Source organism: Palaemon carinicauda, chromosome 23 (assembly GCF_036898095.1).
Source record: "Palaemon carinicauda isolate YSFRI2023 chromosome 23, ASM3689809v2, whole genome shotgun sequence".
NCBI classification, from domain to species: domain Eukaryota; kingdom Metazoa; phylum Arthropoda; class Malacostraca; order Decapoda; family Palaemonidae; genus Palaemon; species Palaemon carinicauda.
The window spans coordinates 89,317,973-89,337,972 of record NC_090747.1 but is presented as its reverse complement, the minus strand read 5'-3'; the positions used below and the strand labels follow the sequence as shown (position 1 = coordinate 89,337,972).

General features: G+C 35.6%; 2 protein-coding genes across 5 annotated transcripts in view; one reads left to right on the top strand and one right to left on the bottom strand.

The window, feature by feature from the left end:
- Positions 1-20,000, top strand: part of LOC137617211 (uncharacterized) — a 48,087-nt gene that overhangs the window by 2,601 nt on the left and 25,486 nt on the right. The window contains exon 1 of one of the 4 annotated variants that reach the window (XM_068347145.1): positions 16,118-16,221. The exons of 1 other annotated variant lie outside the window; for it this stretch is intronic. The gene's annotated coding sequence lies outside the window, so the exon portion shown is untranslated. Of the gene's footprint in view, positions 1-16,117; positions 16,222-18,159; positions 18,251-18,276; positions 18,417-20,000 lie in introns of those variants that run through there. 2 more of the 4 variants (XM_068347144.1, XM_068347143.1) reach the window with 2 other exon arrangements.
- On the bottom strand, positions 2,943-18,229 carry LOC137617213 (single insulin-like growth factor-binding domain protein-2). Its single transcript, XM_068347146.1, has 3 exons — positions 18,068-18,229; positions 16,053-16,173; positions 2,943-4,534 (listed from the first exon to the last, which is right to left on the bottom strand). The coding sequence occupies exons 1-3, from the start codon at positions 18,112-18,114 to the stop codon at positions 4,313-4,315; spliced, it is 390 nt and encodes a 129-aa protein (XP_068203247.1). The 5' UTR covers positions 18,115-18,229; the 3' UTR covers positions 2,943-4,312.

The window sequence follows — 20,000 nt, the reverse complement described above, 5'->3', positions numbered from 1 at the left end:
CATTTATTTACATAAGTAATAAGAGGGAAGATGGAAAGAGCGTAATTAAAAAGTTCATAATTGCTTTATTTAATTTAGAACATACCATTCTTAGTATAAATTTTTAATTCTTTTGGGATAGAATTTTTAATAACATTGAAAGCATTTTATGTTTAATTTGATATACAATTTTTTAAGTATGTTTACATGATGCTTAATCCGTAGTTTCTCCTTTAATCTTACACTGAAAATATTGTCATTAAAAGCGACAGAGGGAAGTCTATTCTTTTAATAGTAAATTCTTAAATATGACAACGCTAATGTTACCTACACCTTAATGTCATGGAAAACATTGTCTGTTATGATTTAAAATACACCGAAAATAGTTTTTAAGAAATGTGTTGGTGTTTGACATTTTGAAATCGAAAATGATTATGGTATTAGTGGAACAAAAAGAGAGAGAAGTATCATATTAAAAGGTAATGAAATGGTTATGGGTATGTAAATCAATGATATATGTGATATATTTATATATAATGCGATTATGATGCAAAAACATGATAAAAACTGATTACATTTATTAACAATAATTGATAATGATATGACTAATGCTTCTAAAGTACTATTATAAAAAAAAAAAAAAGTTGTAGTATAACATTAGAAAACAAAATAAAAATCATCTCTAAATTATTAGTGTTGTGATAGTGGCGACGCAACATTGTCATGATTTTAGTGATATCAAGTGCAAAATGAATATTGAATACCTAAGAAATAATTATACCGTTAATTGCTTAGACATTCAGCTAAGTAGATGCTTCGCAGATTCCGCTATCGATAAGATAACCAAAATAATCCAGGATAATCAAGGAACTATGTCTCTCGTTATCTACTTTTGTGTCTTGACATGAGAATTCCGTCGTTATTGTGAAAAAAAAAAATGAACAAAGTTCAATCAGAAATGCAAGATTGGGACAGCGGGAAAAATTGTTGACGCTCTGAAAAGGGTAAGGAAAGTTTTCAAAATAGAGAAGGAATGATAAAGAGGTGTGTTTGCAAAAAGTGGTGGGTTTGCCATGACAAAAATTAAAACCATTTTGCTAGAAAGAAGCGACCTCCCAAAATCAGTGTGAAGAATGGAGGGAATTGAGACATGGCCCCTCCAAAAAACATAATTTTGGAAGATTAGGAAAATAAAACTCCAACCATATCACAAAGGAATTGATCTTATGTTGTTTAAATGTTTGGGATAACATTCCAGTTTAGGCAATGAAATGTGCACCAAAGGACAAGGAGTGAATTGATAATCCCTATTTTTATTTTTATTTTTTTTAGGACTCCCCATCCAAGCCAATTCACTTCTAGATTATTTATTAACCTTATTACTCTACGAAAATGAAGTAAGATTCACTAAAAGAGTAAAGAAAATATCCTGTTTACGTAATAAAAATCGTAGGTGCATATGAAAGAAAAAAAAATCAGATAGAAAATGGAGGAAAGAGTAAATGATTGTATAATAAGAATGATTGAATTTGATAATCGAATAAAAAAACTGGTAAGATAAGAGACAACAGGAGATTTTCATAAACAGAATAAGTGGAAAAAATTTCCTTTTATCGTGAAAATTCATTGTATCTTGGGATATGCCTAAATATGTAAGAGAATTTGTACTACTGTATAATCACGATAGGGAAACTTATAAGAAATGCCAGAAAGATACATCAATTAGAGGATGGTATTATAAAGAAGATAGAATTTTACGTACAAGCATCAAGAAAGAACAGTTATGATGGAATTTTAAAGTAAGAAAATACCTAAAAGGACTAAGAAAAAGTCAACGAATGTTAAAATGCTGTGAGTGCGCCTCATACAGTGAACTGCATGCATTACTTAGGGGTAGCTTTAACATTCTGTCGGACCCCTTGGCTTTTTATCATTTTCCTGTCCAGCCTCTTAAATTTTTACTAGTGTAATAGCAGAGTTCACCTCCAGCTACTCCTGGTCATTGAATAGTCTCACAGACCCCAGTTCTTGGCTATATAGCCCTTTATTCATAAATTCAATCCAATTATTAGAAATAAAAATAAAAAACTGAATAACAAAAGTATAAAATACTTTGATTGAGCCATTTATATTAAAAGAAATTCTTTTACATGATTGGTGAGTAATTAAAGTATCATATTTCATGAACTTACGTGTCATTATTTCAAGGAAATAAAAGATACTCAAATTTAACGAGATTCGAGAAACTTTGCTAAAGAAAATTACTGCTCTGTAGTTTTTAAAGTTATGTAAACTCGTTCTAAATTAGTGTTGGAGCAAAATTAAAATGATGGAATTTGCATTAAACTTGGTTACCAATATCTCTTGTTGGATGTGATGTTAGATAACGCCAGGTTATGAGACTTAGCCAGTAATGTTAGGCAAAGTGACAAGACTCAAATCCTAACATATATAATAAAAATAAGAAAAGAGGTAAAGAACGCAAAAAATATTTGAATTTGCACTAAAATTTTAATGTAAAATCCGAAATAGCTTTGTACTATTAAATCCAGAGTTCAATCATTTAGACATGTAATATCTATTAGGCGTTTATGATAAAAAAAAATCATGTACAGAAGATATATCCAGACACGCCGAATAAAAACAAATATTTGACAAAATTTGTATTGGCATAGTGTGTAGCAGAAAATTAATTTAGCAAAGAAATTAGCACCATACACATAATAAAAGTACCTGACGTAAGTTAAATTACTTTACCATGATTTCGGATTTTTAGTGTAAGTATGGAAAGCTCTGTATTCCCACGTGTTCCTATAATTATTTAAATGGTGTGTATTTGAGAGGAAGGATTGTTAGCACATATTGGGAAATTTGACTTAAAAAAGGAAGTGGAGAAATTAGGAAATTTGTAAGCAAAAAAGAAAAATTATTTTTAGTGCAAGTGTCCAATCATGATATAGTATATAAGAATTTATCCATATATAAGAAAATGGGTAACTGACAAAATAATTTGATATAAATTGCCAAAAGTAAAGATCCAAGAAGACCCTTTAACAATACGTCACAAGAAATATAACTATAATTTGGTGAGAAGTTAGACGGGAAAGGAGAACGAAATTTTTAGAGCAGCGGGACGAAAAAAAAGCGAAAAAGACCACTTTTGAGATGACAGCAAAGTTGGAGAAACATCTGACACTAGACACAGGATATGGAAGGTTTTAATTACCAGGAGCATCCTCCTAGTAAAAGAAATAGTGTTATAAGATTAGGTTTTAATTATGCATTCGGATTTTGTAAACGGTTTACTTGCGTCTTTTAACAATTCCTCGTATCCCGTAATATTTAAGTTTTCGAAAGACATCCAGGATGGAGATTTTCTCTAACATTCCCTAGAATAGGTTGGTTGTGAATGTTGTAATAGAAGGTGGTTTGTGGTTACATTAAAAATAAAAAAATAAAAAAAAACATCCAGTAATAAAGGTCACTTCCACCATATTTAGAATTGCACTTGTCTCCTGGAACGTTAAATACGGTTTAAGCAGATAGATCTGGTTAGTGGCTTGATATGATAAGCAGTGAATAAAATTAACAAAAGATGATTGAAGATAAGTGCGTCTCTGTTTATGCCTGGGAGAAGAAGTATGATTTAGAAGAGAAAGAAAAACTAGACCACTAAATCGAAATTCGTTCAGAGATGAATGTGTAAAATGAGGATGCACGTACAATGTATTTAGAAAATTATCGTGGAAGTTTATCAGGTTGATGGTGAAGATAGCCATCAAATGAGCGTATTTCCACTTGCACGAGTTCTTGATTAAGTTTCGTTCTGATCTGAATGACTGGTTGCTGAGCAGAAAACTGAGTTTATAAACACATTTTTATCTTGTAAAATGAGTGGCGTTTTGCTTGCAGCCGTCTGAAACATTTTTTCATAAGTAACATTAATATTACAACACGACCTTCAATGTACACAAACTGTAAAAAACTAGTGATTTTTTTTTTACATTCTTTGCAACAGAGTAGAATGTTATTTCGATGTTTCTGTTTTTCTCTTGACAACTCTAAAAGCTCTTGTATGTCCATAAACTAAGTATTTCTCTGTAGGGTTTTCTCACTTATAGATGGATCACTGCAATCATAGACTCCGCGAAAAGTCTATTATATAAACTATTACAGTACGGATGTTCACATTTCCCATTTTTCATTATAGCTCTTGTCGATGAAATGCTAACAAAAATTGTAATTAACCAGAGCCTCCCGTTACAGTTCTCTCTACTTTCTCGTCTAATTATGCTAGTACAATAATGACGCTCTTGATGACTTTTGCTTTATGCTAGACCCCCGTCACAGCGTTCCGAAACAGAGAAGAAATCCAGGTGAGAAGATTAGAGATCTTATCTCCGATGGTGTCGTTAGGTCTGACACATGTCCCAGTGTTGTCGTAAACTGTGTGGGGACGCGAATGGGTGGTGGGCGTGGGCGCCACGCGGCAGTACAGCCCTCTTCCGCAACGCCCATGCCACCCCCACTGTCCACCGCATTTCTCACCTTCTCCCTGAAAAAGACAAAAAATAAAGTCATTACGCTGCTATAGAAATTGCTCTTGTACAGACATTAATTAATACACAATCTGAATTCTTCCATCACCTCAAGGGGAGGTAGCACTATTCATACTTTTGATCTTCTGAATCGGGGATGGAGATGGAGTCCTGTGAGAAAATATCCTATTAGCGTTTTCTCAAGATTTCTCAACACTTTGATAAACCTATAATACACATGGCGCGTGTTACCTGCCTTATATCACCTAATTTCATATGAAGCACTTTTCATTTAAATAAGGTCCCCATCTCTACAGAATTTTGTAGGCCAATCACTTTCTCATACAGAACTCTCTTTACATTCATGCCCAACCCTCTATTGTTTTACTACTCCCTTAACTGCCCCCAACACTTTGCATCCTTCATTCACTCTCTGACGTACATCTGCTTCCACTCCACCATTTGCTGCAACAACAGACCCCAAGTACTTAAACTGATTCACCTCCTCAAGTAACTCTCCATTCAACATGACATTCAACCTCGCACCACCTTCCCTTCTCGTACATCTCATAACCTTAATCTTACCCACATTAACTCTCAACTTCCTTCTTTCACACACCCTTCCAAATTCTGTCGCTAATCGGTCAAGCTTCTCTTCCGCGTCTGCAACCAGTACAGTATCATCCGCAAACAACAACTGATTTAGCTTCCTTTCATGGTCATTCTCGTCTACCAGTTTCAATCCTCGTCCAAGCACTCGAGCATTCACCTCTCTAACCACTCCATCAACATACAAATTAAACAACCACAGCGACATCACACATCCCTGTCTCAGTCCCACTCTCACCGGAAACCAATCGCTCACTTCATTTCCTATCCTAACACATGCTTTACTACCTTTGTAGAAACTTTTCACTGCTTGCAACAACCTTCCACCAACTCCATATAATCTTATCACATTCCACATTGCTTCTTTATCAACTCTATCATACGCTTTCTCCAGATCCATAAACGCAACATACACATCCTTACCTTTTGCTAAATATTTCTTGCATATCTGCCTAACTGTAAAAATATAATTCATACAACCCCTACCTCTTCTAAAACCACCCTGTACTTCTAAGATTGCATTCTCTGTTTTATCCTTAATTCTATTAATCAGTACTCTACCATACACTTTTCCAACTACACTCAACAAACTAATACCCCTTGAATTACAACACTCATGCACATCTCCTTTACCCTTGTATAGTGGTACAATACACGCACAAACCCAATCTACTGGTACCATTGACAACACAAAACACATAAACAATCTCACCCACCATTTAAGTACAGTCACACCCCCTTCCTTCAACATCTCAGCTCTCACACCATCCATACCAGATGCTTTTCCTACTCTCGTTTCATCTAGTGTTCTCCTCACTTCCTCTCTTGTAATCTCTCTCTCATTCTCATCTCCCATCACTGGCACCTCAACACCTGCAACAGCAATTATATCTGCCTCCCTATTTTCCTCAACATTCAGTAAACTTTCAAAATATTCCGCCCACCTTTTCCTTGCCTCCTCTCCTTTTAACAACCTTCCATTTCCATCTTTCACTGTCTTTTCAATTCTTGAACCAGCCTTCCTTACACTCTTCACTTCTTTCCAAAACTTCTTATTCTCTTCATATGAATGACCCAATCCCTGACCCCACCTCAGGTCAGCTGTCCTCTTTGCCTCAATTACCTTGCACTGTACTTCCACATTTTTCTTTTTATCTTTCATACTTTTCTACACTATTACTCTGCAGCAATTCTTCAAAAGCCCTCTTTTTCTCTTCGACTTTTACCTTCACTTCTTCATTCCACCATTCACTGTCCTTCCTCATGCTGCCTCCAACAAACTTCTTGCCACACACATCACTTGCAATCCCAACAAAATTTTCTTTTACTAACTTCCACTCCTCCTCTAAATTACCAGTTTCTCTTACTTTCACTTCATCATATGCCATTTTCAACTTTTCTTGATATTTACTTTTTACCCCCAGTTTTATTAGCTCTTCAACCCTCACCAGCTCCCTTTTACATCCACCTACTCTATTCCCCCACTCTTTTGCTACAACTAATTTTCCTTCCACCAAAAACTGATCAGACATATCGTTAGCCATACCCCTAAACACGTGCACGTCTTTCAATCTTCCAAACATTCTTTTAGTTATCAACACATAATTCATTAACGCCCTTTCTACTACTCTTCCATTTGCCACTCTTACCCATGTATCATTGTTTTTATCTTTCTTTTTGAAAAAGCTAGAACTTATCACCATCTCTTGCTCAACACATATCTACCAGTCTCACACCACTCATTTTCACCTGGTACGCCATACTTCCCAATGACACCTTCTACCTCTCCAACGGCCACTCTAGCATTTACGTCACCCATGACAACTACATAATTCCTACTACCCAGTCCTTCTACACACCTAGTTAATTCATTCCAGAACTCATTCCACTCTTCTTCACTTTTCTCACAACCTGGCACATATGGACTAAGACAAAAGCCCAACATATATATATATATATATATATATATATATATATATATATATATATATATATGGTGGGGAGGGCTTGGGAGGAACTTGTTAAGGGGGAGAAGATCAAGAAGTAGGCAGATAATTAGATGGCTAGATAAGGTGAAGGATGGTATGGAGAGAAGAGGTTTGATGGAAGAGGATGCGCTTGACAGAAAAAATTATTGAGGGCGCATCAGGCAACCGACCCTTAATGTAGGGATAATGGTCGGAAAGATTATGATATATATATATATATATATATATATATATATATATATATATAAATATATATATATATATATATATATATATATATAAATATATTTATATATATGTATAAATATATATTTATATGTATATATATATATTATATATATATTTATATGTATGTATATATATATATATATATATATATATATATTTATATGTATATATATTACTATTATTATTATTAACATTGTTATTTAAGAAGAGTAACAACATTGAAATGAAGATCTATTATATAAACTTTAACAAAGCAAGAGGAAGATAAATAAGATAGAATATTGTGCCCGAGTGTGCCCTCAAGCAATAGAACTCTAACACAGTGAAAGACCATGGTACAGAGGCTATGGCACTGCCGAAGGAGAACAGTGGTTTGATTTTGGAGTGTCCTCTCAGAAGAGCCGCTTACCATAGCTAAAGAGTCTCTTCTACCCTTAGAAAATGGGAAAGTGGCCACTGAACAATTACAGTGCAGTAGTTAACCTCTTGGATGAAGAATAATTGTATAGTAATCTCAGTGTTGTCAGGTGTATGAGAACAGAGGAGAATATGTAAAGAATATGCCAGACTATTCAGTGTATGTGTAGGCAAAGGGAAAATGAATCGTAACCAGAGAGAAGGATCCAGTGTAGTATCGTTTAACCCAGGGATGGGGAACCTGCATATGGCCTTCTGGACCATCAAGTTCGGCCTTCTACGGCCTTTGATATATGAACAGTATGTATAGTATATTTCTGCTTTGACACTGAATATTGTGTGTTTGAAATCATTCTACTGTATGTACACACATACAAATATGTACACACAGACAATAGGAAAGTTGTGTTCAGTGATGTACCTCCCAGAGAATGGAAGCAATTTTTCCTTGAATTCAATTAATCCTAACTTAATACAACTAGCAGTTTTTCCTTGTCAGCTGCAACAGCTGTTGTAGCTGACAAAGAAAAACTGCTAGTTGCAGTGAGTGGTTTAACGTATGATGGACGAGAGAGTTCCTGTTTTGTCCATCTCCTCACTGCGATCTATGTTAGTTTTAGGTGAGTCAACAGGCTCCATATTTTTGCCATAAAAATATTTTATTTGTGCTTTTACTGATGAGTTTTGATTGAATGAAAAACAGCTTCCCTTAGGTAACCTTAACGCAAGGACACCAGGAACAGACATTTTAACAACTTCAATAAGCAATGTCACAAAGGAGGACTAAATTCTACATCCTTATTATAATAAGTTATGCACTGATGGTGTTCCAGCTATGATGGCTAAAAAGGTATTTATTGAACATTTTAAGAAAGCAAATAATTGATTTTTTTTCAATGAAAACAGCTAAGTGTGTTTAAACAGATACAATTTTTTACTGGAATGTTGCATTTTTATGAGATGTGGTTGTTTAAAAAGTACCTACTTGCCAATATAAAATATTTGAAAAGGTTATATTGTTGATATATATAAGCTATCTTTTCCAAAAGGCCCTTGTTTTCAAACTCAAACAGTTGGGAGTGGGTGGGTCGTTTCTTAACATTATTATTGATTTTTTAAGTAATAGATCTCAAAGAGTTGTTGTTGATGGGCACCATAGTGAGTATAGGAATGGGATATCCGGTGTTCCACAGGATAGTGTTCTTGGCCTATTACTTTTCATACTATATACACATGACATGTGGTTCGGCCTAGAAAAAAAGCTTGGTGCATATGCAGATGATGCTGCTCTCTTTGCATCAATTCCATCCCCTGAATGTAGATCTGGGGTTGGTGAATCCCTTAATAGAGATTTAGCTAAAATTAGTGCATGGAGCAAATTATGGGGTATGAAGTTGAATCCTAACAAAACTCATAGTATGATTGTAAGTAGGTCAAGGACGGTGGCTCTTCAACATCCGGATCTCATTATTGATAATGTTTCTTTAAATTTGTATGACTTAAAATTTTAGGTGTGATTCTCGACAGCAAATTTACTTTTGAGAAACACATTAGGTCTGTGTCTTCTTCAATTGCATAAAAAATTGGCTTATTGAGAAAGTCTTTTAAGATTTTCGGTGATCAATCTATTCTGAAGTGTTTTATTTCTTTCATTCTACCTTGTTTTGAGTATTGTTCTCCTGTCTGGTGTTCAGCTGCTGATTCTCATCTTAATTTGTTGGACAGAAACTTACGGTCTATTAAATTTTTTATTCCTGATCTAGATATTAATCTTTGGCACCGTCGTTCAATTAGTTCATTATGCATGTTGCATAAGATTTTTCATAACTCTGACCATCCTTTACATTCAGATCTCCATGGACAATTTTATCCTGTTCGTAATACTAGGCAGGCAGTTAATTCTAATAGCCAGGCCTTCTCCATCATGAGGCTCAATACTACACAGTATTCTAGAAGTTTTATTGCAGCTTAGAACACAAGTTTCGACCCATACATTAATATTGGTCTCATTACTGTGCTATAGATCTTGAATTTTAGGTTGAGTGGGATTTTCTTATCACATAGCACTCCTGCTACCTCCCTCCACTTCCCCCATGCTATTTTTATCTTATTCTCAACTCAGCCTCACATCCTCCCTCCTGACTTATAGTAGATCCTTAGTATCTAAATTGTTCTACCCGTTTTATAACTGAGCCTCTATTGTCATGTATGGCTATCCTCTCCCTACCTTCCTTACTGCTCACCATAGATTCAGTCTTATCCACATTCACCCTCAAGACAACCCTTTCCAAAGTCTTGTGCCGTTCTACAACCTTTCTCAGTAATTCTTCCTCACGTTCAGCAGTATATCACCAAATCGTCTGCACATAGCAACTGCCACAACTATTCATTTCTAATCTCTTCACATACCCATCAAAGACCAGCACAAATGAAAACGGGCCTAATTCTGACCCCTAGCGTTATCCAACACTAACTTCAAAAGTTTCCGTTTCTCAAACAGATGATTTTACTTTTGTCCTTGTTCTTTTGTATATAATCTCTACCATTCTAACCATCTTCTCCGGGGCTTTCCTCTTCCTCAAGCACCAAAACATCACCTCTTAATATTCTATCATAAGCATTCTCCAGGCTCTTCCTGTAACTCCCCTACTATAAAGGTGGCATCAACAGACCTTCTCCCCCTCATGAATCCATACTGCAGTTTCATCTAGTACCCTCTCAAAAACTTTCAAACCATGCTCTGTTAGTTTAATTCCCCTGTAGTTACCACATTCCATGATGGCACCTTTCTGTTTAAATATAGATACCATTAGACTTTCTTAGTCTTATGCATTATCATCTTTGGAAAGGTAATATTCAGATTTTACTTGGAAGAACTATACTCAGCCAAGAGCTGTTACTCAGGGAATTTGTGCTTCGGCTGAAAAGGAATACAATTTAAACTTAAAAGAAACGCTTTTTTGGTACAACCCAAGGACACAAGTAGTGGTCACCCTTAAATTTGCACCAATTTGGTATAGACTTACAGTTCCTCCTTTAGGTAAACCAGACGCTCTGTCACCCACTGTCCACAGAAAAGGAAACTCTTTTGGCTGGTGTGTTTTGTACAATAAGAGTAATGGGAAACCCGATCTTACTCATTCCTAGCTAGTTTAGCTTTTTGTTCCCATGAAATTAAAACTCCTAATAGACCTCTATGCTTATGGAGGTGTTGATCCAAATGGTATTTTTCCTTTTATATATATATATATATATATATATATATATATATATATATATATATATATATATATATATAAATAATGTATCAGGTCCTAAGTTGTCTTATTTTTTGGAAGTAGCAAGAAGAGGTTGTTTTATTGGTAATGATACTCTATTGAGTGAATGTTTTTATGGTAACTCTAGCCCCATCTGATTACCTCCCAATTTCCATAATTCCCATATCTAAAGATTTTGAAAATCTTTTAGAAAAACATCTAAGTAAGTATGCTGAAGGTAATCATCTGCTCCCTAGTTTACAATTTGGCTTTTGTAAGGGCCTTGGAGGATGTTATGACCTTCTTACAATCTACAATGCTGTACAGAAATCCCTTGATTGTGCTCAGGAAGTTCGTTTGATTGGACTCTGTTTTAATGCTGCCTCTGATTGTTTTAATCACGAGGTCTTTGTTTTCAAACTAACAAAATTGGGAGTAGGTGGGTATTTACCGAGCATCATTATTGATTTATTTAGTAATTGAATGCAGAATTGTTGTTGATGGGCACCATAGTGAGTATAGGAATGTGATATCTGGTGTTCCTCAGTGTAGTGTTCTTGGCCCATTACCTTTCACAATATTTCTGGTATGGTGTAGAAAATAAGCTCGTTGCATTTGCAGATGATGCTACTCTTTGCTCCTATTTCATCTCCTGAATGTAGATCTGAGGTCGCAGAATCCCTTAATAGAGATTAGCTAAAATTAGTGCATGGAGAAAATTATGGCACATGAAGTTGAATCCTAACAAAACTCAAAGTATGATTGTAAGTAGGTCAATGATAGTAGCTCCTCAACATCCAGCTCTCTGCGTTGATGATATTTCTTTTAACTCTACTATTTAAAATCTTAAGTGTGATTCTTGATAGCAAATTCACTTTTGAAAAACCAATTCGGTCTGTTTCTTCTTCAATTGCTCAAGAAAATGGGTTGTTGAGTAAGTCTTAAAATTTTGGTGGTCAATCTATTCTGGAGAAGTATTTCAATTCTCTCATTCTGCCTTATTTCGAGTATTGTTCTCCTGTCTGGTCTAAAGGCTGCTAAATCTCATCTTAATTGGTTGTACAAGAACTAGTGGTTTATTAAATCTTTTATCCCTGATCTAGATATTAATTTCTGTCTCCGTCGTTTAGTTAATTCTTTATGCGTGATAAGATTTTCCATTACTCTGATCATCCGTTGCATTAAATCTTCCCAGACAGTAACATCCTGCACATAATATTATGCATGCAGTTAATTATAACTGCCAAGCCTTCTCCGTCGTAAGGCTCAATACTACTCTGTGTTTTAGAAGTCTTATTCCAGCTCTGACCAGATTATGGAGGGATCTTCCTTATCAGGCAGTTAAATCGTTGGAACTTCAGAAGTACGAACTTGCAGTGAGTGTTTTATGTTGAACAGGCTGACTTAAAAGTCTCTTCATAGTTCACTGTATATATGACATCTATTTTAACGTTGTTTCTAATCATAGAATATTCTATATTAATTATTCCTTATTCCGCATGTAATTTAATTATTACCTCATTTCCTTTCTGCACTTGGTTATTTTTCCTTGTTGGGGCCCTTAGGCTTATAGCATCCTGTTTTTCCAACTAAGGTTGTAGCTTGGTTAGTGATAATGATAATATATATATATATATATATATATATATATATATATATATATATTATATATATTATATATATATATATATTACTTGCTAAACTACAACACTAGTTGGAAAAGCAGGAAAATAGCTCAGTGAAGAAAGGAAATAAGGAAAAACTACAAGAGAAGTTTAAGAACAATAACATTAAAATAAATCTCTCATATATAAACTATAGAAACTTGAAAATAACAAGAGGATAAAAACTTCAAAATAATAAGAGGAAGAGAAACAAGATAGAATAGTGTGCCCGAGTGTACCCTCAAGCAAGAGATCTCTGACCCAAGACAGTAGAAGACCATGGTAGAGGCTAAAGTACACTTTTTATAGAAGTGCTGAATAAGGTCGGTTGTCAAGCTCTTCATCGCAATTTATTTGAAAAAGGTAAAAATTTCCTTGTTTTTTTTTCACTAATTTTTAGAACTGTTTATCAGTTACGATGTAATCATTTATGGCAACAAGCTGAATAATACCTGGCAATACGGTGCCACATTTTCTGGTGATAAAATTTTTCAAGGCTTTATATGAGGGTATATCACTCAGTAATGGAAGGATACAATTCTTGGTAAGAGGATGACATATCCTGGGGGATCGGATGTCCTAATTCCTGGCGATAGGATGGCGTATCACGCGGTAATTACACAATTCCTGACAATAGGATTGTATATAGCATGGTTGTTGAATGGCATAATTCCTTGTAAACTGGGAACATAACCCTTGGTAAGATGATGCCATAGTTCCAAGTGATAGTGTAACATCTGGTGAAAGGTTATAGTTCATTTTAATATGATGACAGGTTAATAGGAGGACATAGCATTTGGCAATATGACAATTGCTTACCATGGTTCCGTTCCCGCGGATCTTCCCTGTCCAAATTAGTGTGATTTAAAGACGTAATTGGGAATAATAATGAGATAGTTATTTTATTTCATCTTATGTAATTTTCCATTGGTGAATTTTGATATGATACATTAACATTTTGTTGCCGTCATTGCAACAAAATACTTTCTCATGGTATCAAGTCATCCTGTTACCAGGAGGTTTAACGTTGTATTGTTAGCATCAGAACAAGACCACCAACTCGTTGGAATAGGGTGAATATGGAGTGCCAAAAATAACGAATAGGGGCAGTAACGTCAATGTTGGACTCCCATTGCTTATGTTGAACTTTATTCGAAGTAAATAAAGGACAGGATCTCTTCTATTACCACTGGCAACAACCAAACTTGAAGGCAACGCAACAAATAAGTGAACTCAACAACGCCTTGACTTTCCCGCTCGTCTGAGTCAATGGTCGACGTCGTCTGCGAGGAAATTAAGGAACATTAAGATCTATGATCGTGGCTCCATAAGAATTACTATGCTTTACTCGATTATTTATGACACCGGAGAAGGACGAGGAGGAGGAGGAGGAAGAGTGATGGGGAAGAGGAGACGGACGTTTGAATTTGCTCCCGCTACTTAGGCACACCATCTGCTGAAAGGATAATAGGATTCAACAGAAAGGATTTCTGTTTCGTTAATGCCATCCTTGTTTGTAAGGGAGCTGGCGTAGGAGGATTACTTCCCGATGTGCACAGTGAAACGACTTCAAGACAAATTCTATATTTTATGAATAAATTGGATTTATGAGTCTTGTGTGGTTAACGGACTGATGCGTCCTTTATTATTATCCAAAATATGCAAACGATCACTTGAAAGCTCCCAAATTGTCATGTTTTTCAAAGTAAGTTCAAGATGAAATGAAGAAAACCCAAAAATATAAAGAAAATTAACAAACAAAAACATTTCAGATAGATGTAAAGACTTTATCTCTATTGCGTGCGTATATCACCAAAATACTTAGCCATTACGTGGTTCTTGAAATTTAACTCCTAAAAATGGAATAGGACAGGTGTGTGTGTGACAGAGAGAGAGAGAGAGAGAGAGAGAGAGAGAGAGAGAGAGAGAGAGAGTTGCTCTGTCATCTTCTTAAACAGATATGTACCCGTCGTCATTCATGGAAGTAATGCCTTCCATAGCAGTCTAGTGACCCATATCTACGAGTCCATAAATCAAAAGGAACTACTTTATTTGTTAGCATTCGTTCTAGCTACAAAGCGTACCGTCTCCAAGAGTGTCCCATAGCAAGACACTGAAGAAGGGTTGGAGCATTGTTTGAAAAGTTGATTTTATCGTTTCTTTTTTCCTTTATTTCTTTCCGGAAACTGAATTAAATACACAATTTAGAATGCTGTAAATGGATTAGTGCTATTAAGGATATCAATAAATCTCTAAGAATATAAAAGTATAGTATATGCATTGGCCAATTTTGTAACTTTTTATCTCAAGGTTTTCATCTTAAATTTAGCATCCCATGCTTATCCTTCTATTAATTTCTGTCCTATGTCCTGGGGAAACACTTACTGTCCGTTCTAAGTACATATATTCATTAACAATCTAGGGGTTCGTCCATAACCCTTATTTGTTGTCTCTCTGCTTTCTCAATGAACATTATATTTTTACTCATTCATTTTCATCCATACATTTCTGCTTGTTTATTCGAATCTATCATCTTTTTCAGTCCCTCCTATGATTCACTATATAGAACTGTCATCTGCAAAGCCTAAGTTGTTAAGGTATTCCTTATTAGTGTTAATTCGTACATTTTCCCAAACCAAATTCCTAAAAACTACTGCTAGGCACGCTGTGAATAATTTAGGAGAGATGGGGTCTCCCTGTTTAACCCCTTTCTCAATCCGATTTTACTCATTATCTTCATGTAGTGTAAGTTTGCTGTATTTTCCGTACATATATTGTTTTAAGTGTTCTAACATATGAGTCCTCTATTCCTTGCCTAGAAGGGCTTTCATTGCTGTTGAAGTTTTGACAATCAAAAGCTTTCTCATGATTTATAAGTGCCATACATGGTGGATTGTCCTACTTTGTTGATTTTTCCATTAGCTGGTTGATGACATAGATATGGTCAGTTGATGAATGCCCACTTCTAACTCTTGCCTGCTTTCATGGTCGATTAAAGTCGAGCTGGTTCTCTATTCGGCCTAATATAATCTTTTTAAATATTGTATATATAATTGAGCGAAAATTTATCTGGCAATAATTTTTCAAGTCTTTTTTTTTTTTTCTTTTTTTTATGATAGTTTTCCAAAGATGTAGGTATAGAATATTTTTTGCATACATCTTGTTTTACTATTATTAAATCGTCTCCATCTATTATTAAATCAATCGTTAGGCCATCTCCAGTACCTGTATATATATATATATATATATATATATATATGTATATATATATAGTGTGTGTGTATATATATGTATATATACACATACATAAACACGTTTTCACTCGAGGCAGACAGTTATGCGCTTAAAATCTTTGTCCTGTGTGACACTTACCTTAGCACAGACATAGCAGCAACCACACATATCAAGTGCTAATCCCCAGTTGCACGAGAACAACCGAGGTGGAAGTTCACACGTGATCTCGCGGCAAGGTATACACGAGAGAGGCCAGACCCTGCAAAGATAAAAAGGAACCAATGTCAGCAGCCGACATAATAGTATGGTATAAGCCTCCTTTTATGTTGTGTCTATGTGTTTGAATAAAGTATACTTTCGGTTAAACAGGACTGTACTGAAAAGATAATTTTATGTAAAATAAGGAGCGTGAATTAAGTTGATTAAAGATTTTCCGTAATACAGGACCAAGGAAGAGCATGAATGGAAAATATATTTCATAAAGGTATATTGTTAGGTTAAGCAACCTGTTGGTGTATCTGGGTTATGTTGTTTCAAAATGTACATGATGAATCTAGGTAAACTGCATAGATGGAATGTGTAATCAAGGTTAAATAATCTATTAGATGCTGTCACAAAAAGGGGTTGGTAATAGATTTATTTTTTTAGTACAGTATGCTCTATAGAGAGTGTTATTAGCAAACTTTGTTAAATAATAATATCATAAAGTGGGGCGTAAGTGTATTTTCGGGTTCAGAAAGAAGTTGGAAGGGTATTTCCGCCTGTTCATGAGTTATGCCTTTGAAAAGTCATTGCCATTAAGAAATATAAATCTTACAATATTTTGTGCCGAAATTGTTCTTCAATACTTTATAATGAAAGGTTATTTTGATTGTTTTATAAATACTTCCTTCTTCTGTGAAAGATTAAGATTATCTTACCGAGCTGAACCCCGGTTGCTTGGTAATTCATGGTGATGACTTAAAACAGAAACTAACTTTCTAAAATGTAAATCAATTCTTTATACTATAATTTTCATATATTGAACTAAATTCAATAGCCATGAATAACAGAATTCCAATTAAATGAAAATCACGAAACCAAAGTGACATATTGTGAGTTCTTTCATTCATGTCCGTTTGTCCATTGGTAGAACGCTCGGTAACAAGATTCACATTCTACTTCTACTCATTGGATCTCATTCAGTACATTTGACATGTGAAATGGCATATGTATGGGCACATGTGACCAGTCTACATTTGGTTGCTTACGATGTGTGACAGCTGTACTTTATAACCTCCCCTCGTGTGCAAAGAGTTTTAGGTTAAAATTGAATCATTTATTTCGTCTGATATGCAGTAATAGGTCTTATGTTAAAATTTAGTCCAAAAAAATAGGAATCTCTTTTTGTTAATCATGAGACTTCGAACAAATGTTGTTCAGCTTATAATCACGGAAGTTAAATACAATTAAATAATTGATTATGAATAAGGGCTGAAAACTGTTAAAAAGAATAGATTGTTATAAATGGTTACTTTTAATTTACTAAGAGGCTTATTTTGATTAGCAAGTTTTATTTAGAGAGACATCCCCTCTCTCTCTCTCTCTCTCTCTCTCTCTCTCTCTCTCTCTCTCTCTCTCACCCACAAATGAGAGAAGAATGCCAGCATCACACATCGATGAAGGGCGTACTAAGCCCTATTCTAGTCAGGATAAAAAGAGTAAGCAAATCCTGACTGAATACCGGGAGTATGACTTCGGTTGGTTTAACTTGCAACAGCGGGTTAGTTGAGGCAGTTCGGCCATTTAATGGATAAAGGGTAGCAGTGGGTATTGGTAGATACATCCAAGAGGTTAGTTGGGAGTACGAGAGTTCAATTGGTAAAGTGGAAGCCATTATTACTTCAGCAAAGATGGCGCACTGGGGTATAGTTATTGGCAAGCTCTAAACTCATTGCCAAAAGGTTGCCCCCAAACTTGAAGATAATACGAATTACTTCAATGCTAGAATAATTTTATCTGTGGTTTAATCTGTAAAGCAATCATGAGTAAACAATTGATTCATCCTTTAATGCTTAGAAACAAGCTAACATACACCATCTGATAGCTCTTTGCGAAAAAGCTGGTCTATCTTTGCAAGGTCGACTTTGTAGGTAACGTTCCAAGTGCCTCACCTGTCGAGATAAGTCAGGAAGAAGAAGAAGATGAGCAGGATCTTCATGGTGTCGTCGATAAGGGGAGAAACCACCAGTGTCACTGCCTCATAGACTGCCGCACGAACCACAGGCACCACCACCACCACCAGAGAACCGAGGCTAAGGGGGAGGTTATGGCTCTGCAGTGACAATTCCCCTCTAGTGAGGCAACAAGGGGTTCTGGTAGTTGAAAGATGAGGAGTAGGTGGGGAGAGAGAACTGCTGCTGCTCGGATAGTCGATGGTTTCTTTTTTCTTTTGTGTATCGGTGAAATTAGTTGGTGTCCCGTTCGTTAAATGACGTCAGAAACAATTGCAACTCGCTTGAGGTTTGTTGAGATAAAAGAAAAACTTCGAAATGAGAAATTGAAAATTCATGCGATCTCTTATGTGTCGTTTTCTTGTAATAATATTTCACGCATAAACTGTAACTTCAACTAACACTGGCCATCCGTATGCCATGAGGTCGCAGTACTTATGCATAGGATTACCGGCTTTCCGTTGTACCGAGACTCATTGCTTAGTTGACTTGCACTGAGGGCATCATATTGCCCGAAGTATTATCAGTTAACTGCACTCTTCTGCGTCGTGCATACTTACTCGTAACTGCGCATAAGTAGCATAATTAAAACAAACAAGCGCTAGTAATCCTCTTACTCTCCGCATCTTTTTCACCTTATATATATTAGATTTCATCCCACGAAGACAGTTTTCATCTGCATAACTAGCTACAATGGTCTCGACACTGCAGATATTTTCTTTAGGCTTTAATTGTGGTTCTCTGTTACTTCTAGCCCTCTTCCCTTCACATTTTCATCAGTTTTTCGTTGTTGAATTTCGTCTTAAAACGCCACACTGAAACCAAGGTGTCATTGGTCATCACTGGTTCTTTCCTGTATCCAGCCATCCTTCGTAGTGGCGAATTAACAGCCGATTTTATCAGCGACGCGAACGGATCCTGTCATATGGGATGTAGAGGACTAGAGGTGATGATACACGCACATGAATGGCGGTAAATATTGACCTTACAACATAATGAAACTTATAAACAACAGAAAGGTCACAGGGATTAGTTAAGCGCGCCTCGAATTCAGCCTTGAATCGGCTACACTGGCGACCGTTCGTCTCCTTAATAGATAGTGGCGCCTCTGTCATCCTATAGCATGCTTCACACACACACACACACACACACACACACACACACACACACGCACGGACACACAAACTCACTAACACATACACAACATCCTGTTGTTTTGTTGTTGTTTTCTGTGACCTAGTAGACCAGGCCAAAGGTTGTGTTTGTTGAGATCATTGCAAATTCAAACTATTGCGAATTGAGAACTCTCTCTCTCTCTCTCTCTCTCTCTCTCTCTCTCTCTCTCTCTCTCTCTCTCTCTCTCTCTCTCTCTCTCTCTGTTCATAAGCATGATCAATATTCATGACCCTACAAATATCAACGGTGACACAATGATGAAATAGTCATGCGAGACAAAAAACTTGAAAATTTTGGGAACTTTTCATTACCATAGGAACAGAAATACATGGTTTTTAATTTCACTCCTAAAAATGTGATCAACGCACATTTTTAATAATTTGTATATTAAACAAGTTTTGTGCAAACGTTCATATATTGTACAACATGCCAGAAAAATATTCGATATAGAATCGTGGTCTGACCATTAAGGTATGAATCCAAAACTATTCGTTTATATGAAAATGCAGGAAGTAGGGAAGAACTACCGTTTCCTTATCGTACCTCTCAACTTATTACTACGCTTTCACTTTTACCTCTGAATATAGTAATATATAGTTTACTATTTGATATCCATATATAAAACAAGATTCATACATTATGTAGGGGACTATTTTATTCCTGAAGTTAAATGCTTTATTACATTAATGCATAGAAA

Bases quoted from the DNA above. Each gene is read 5' to 3' on its own strand.
- LOC137617213 (XM_068347146.1), bottom strand. From the start codon at position 18,114: ATGAAGATCCTGCTCATCTTCTTCTTCTTCCTGACTTATCTCGACAG. The intron at 16,174-18,067 runs GTGAGGCACTTG...TTATCTTTGCAG, and splicing joins TTCCTGACTTATCTCGACAG to GGTCTGGCCTCTCTCGTGTA. The intron at 4,535-16,052 runs GTAAGTGTCACA...TGTCTTTTTCAG, and splicing joins GCTGCTATGTCTGTGCTAAG to GGAGAAGGTGAGAAATGCGG.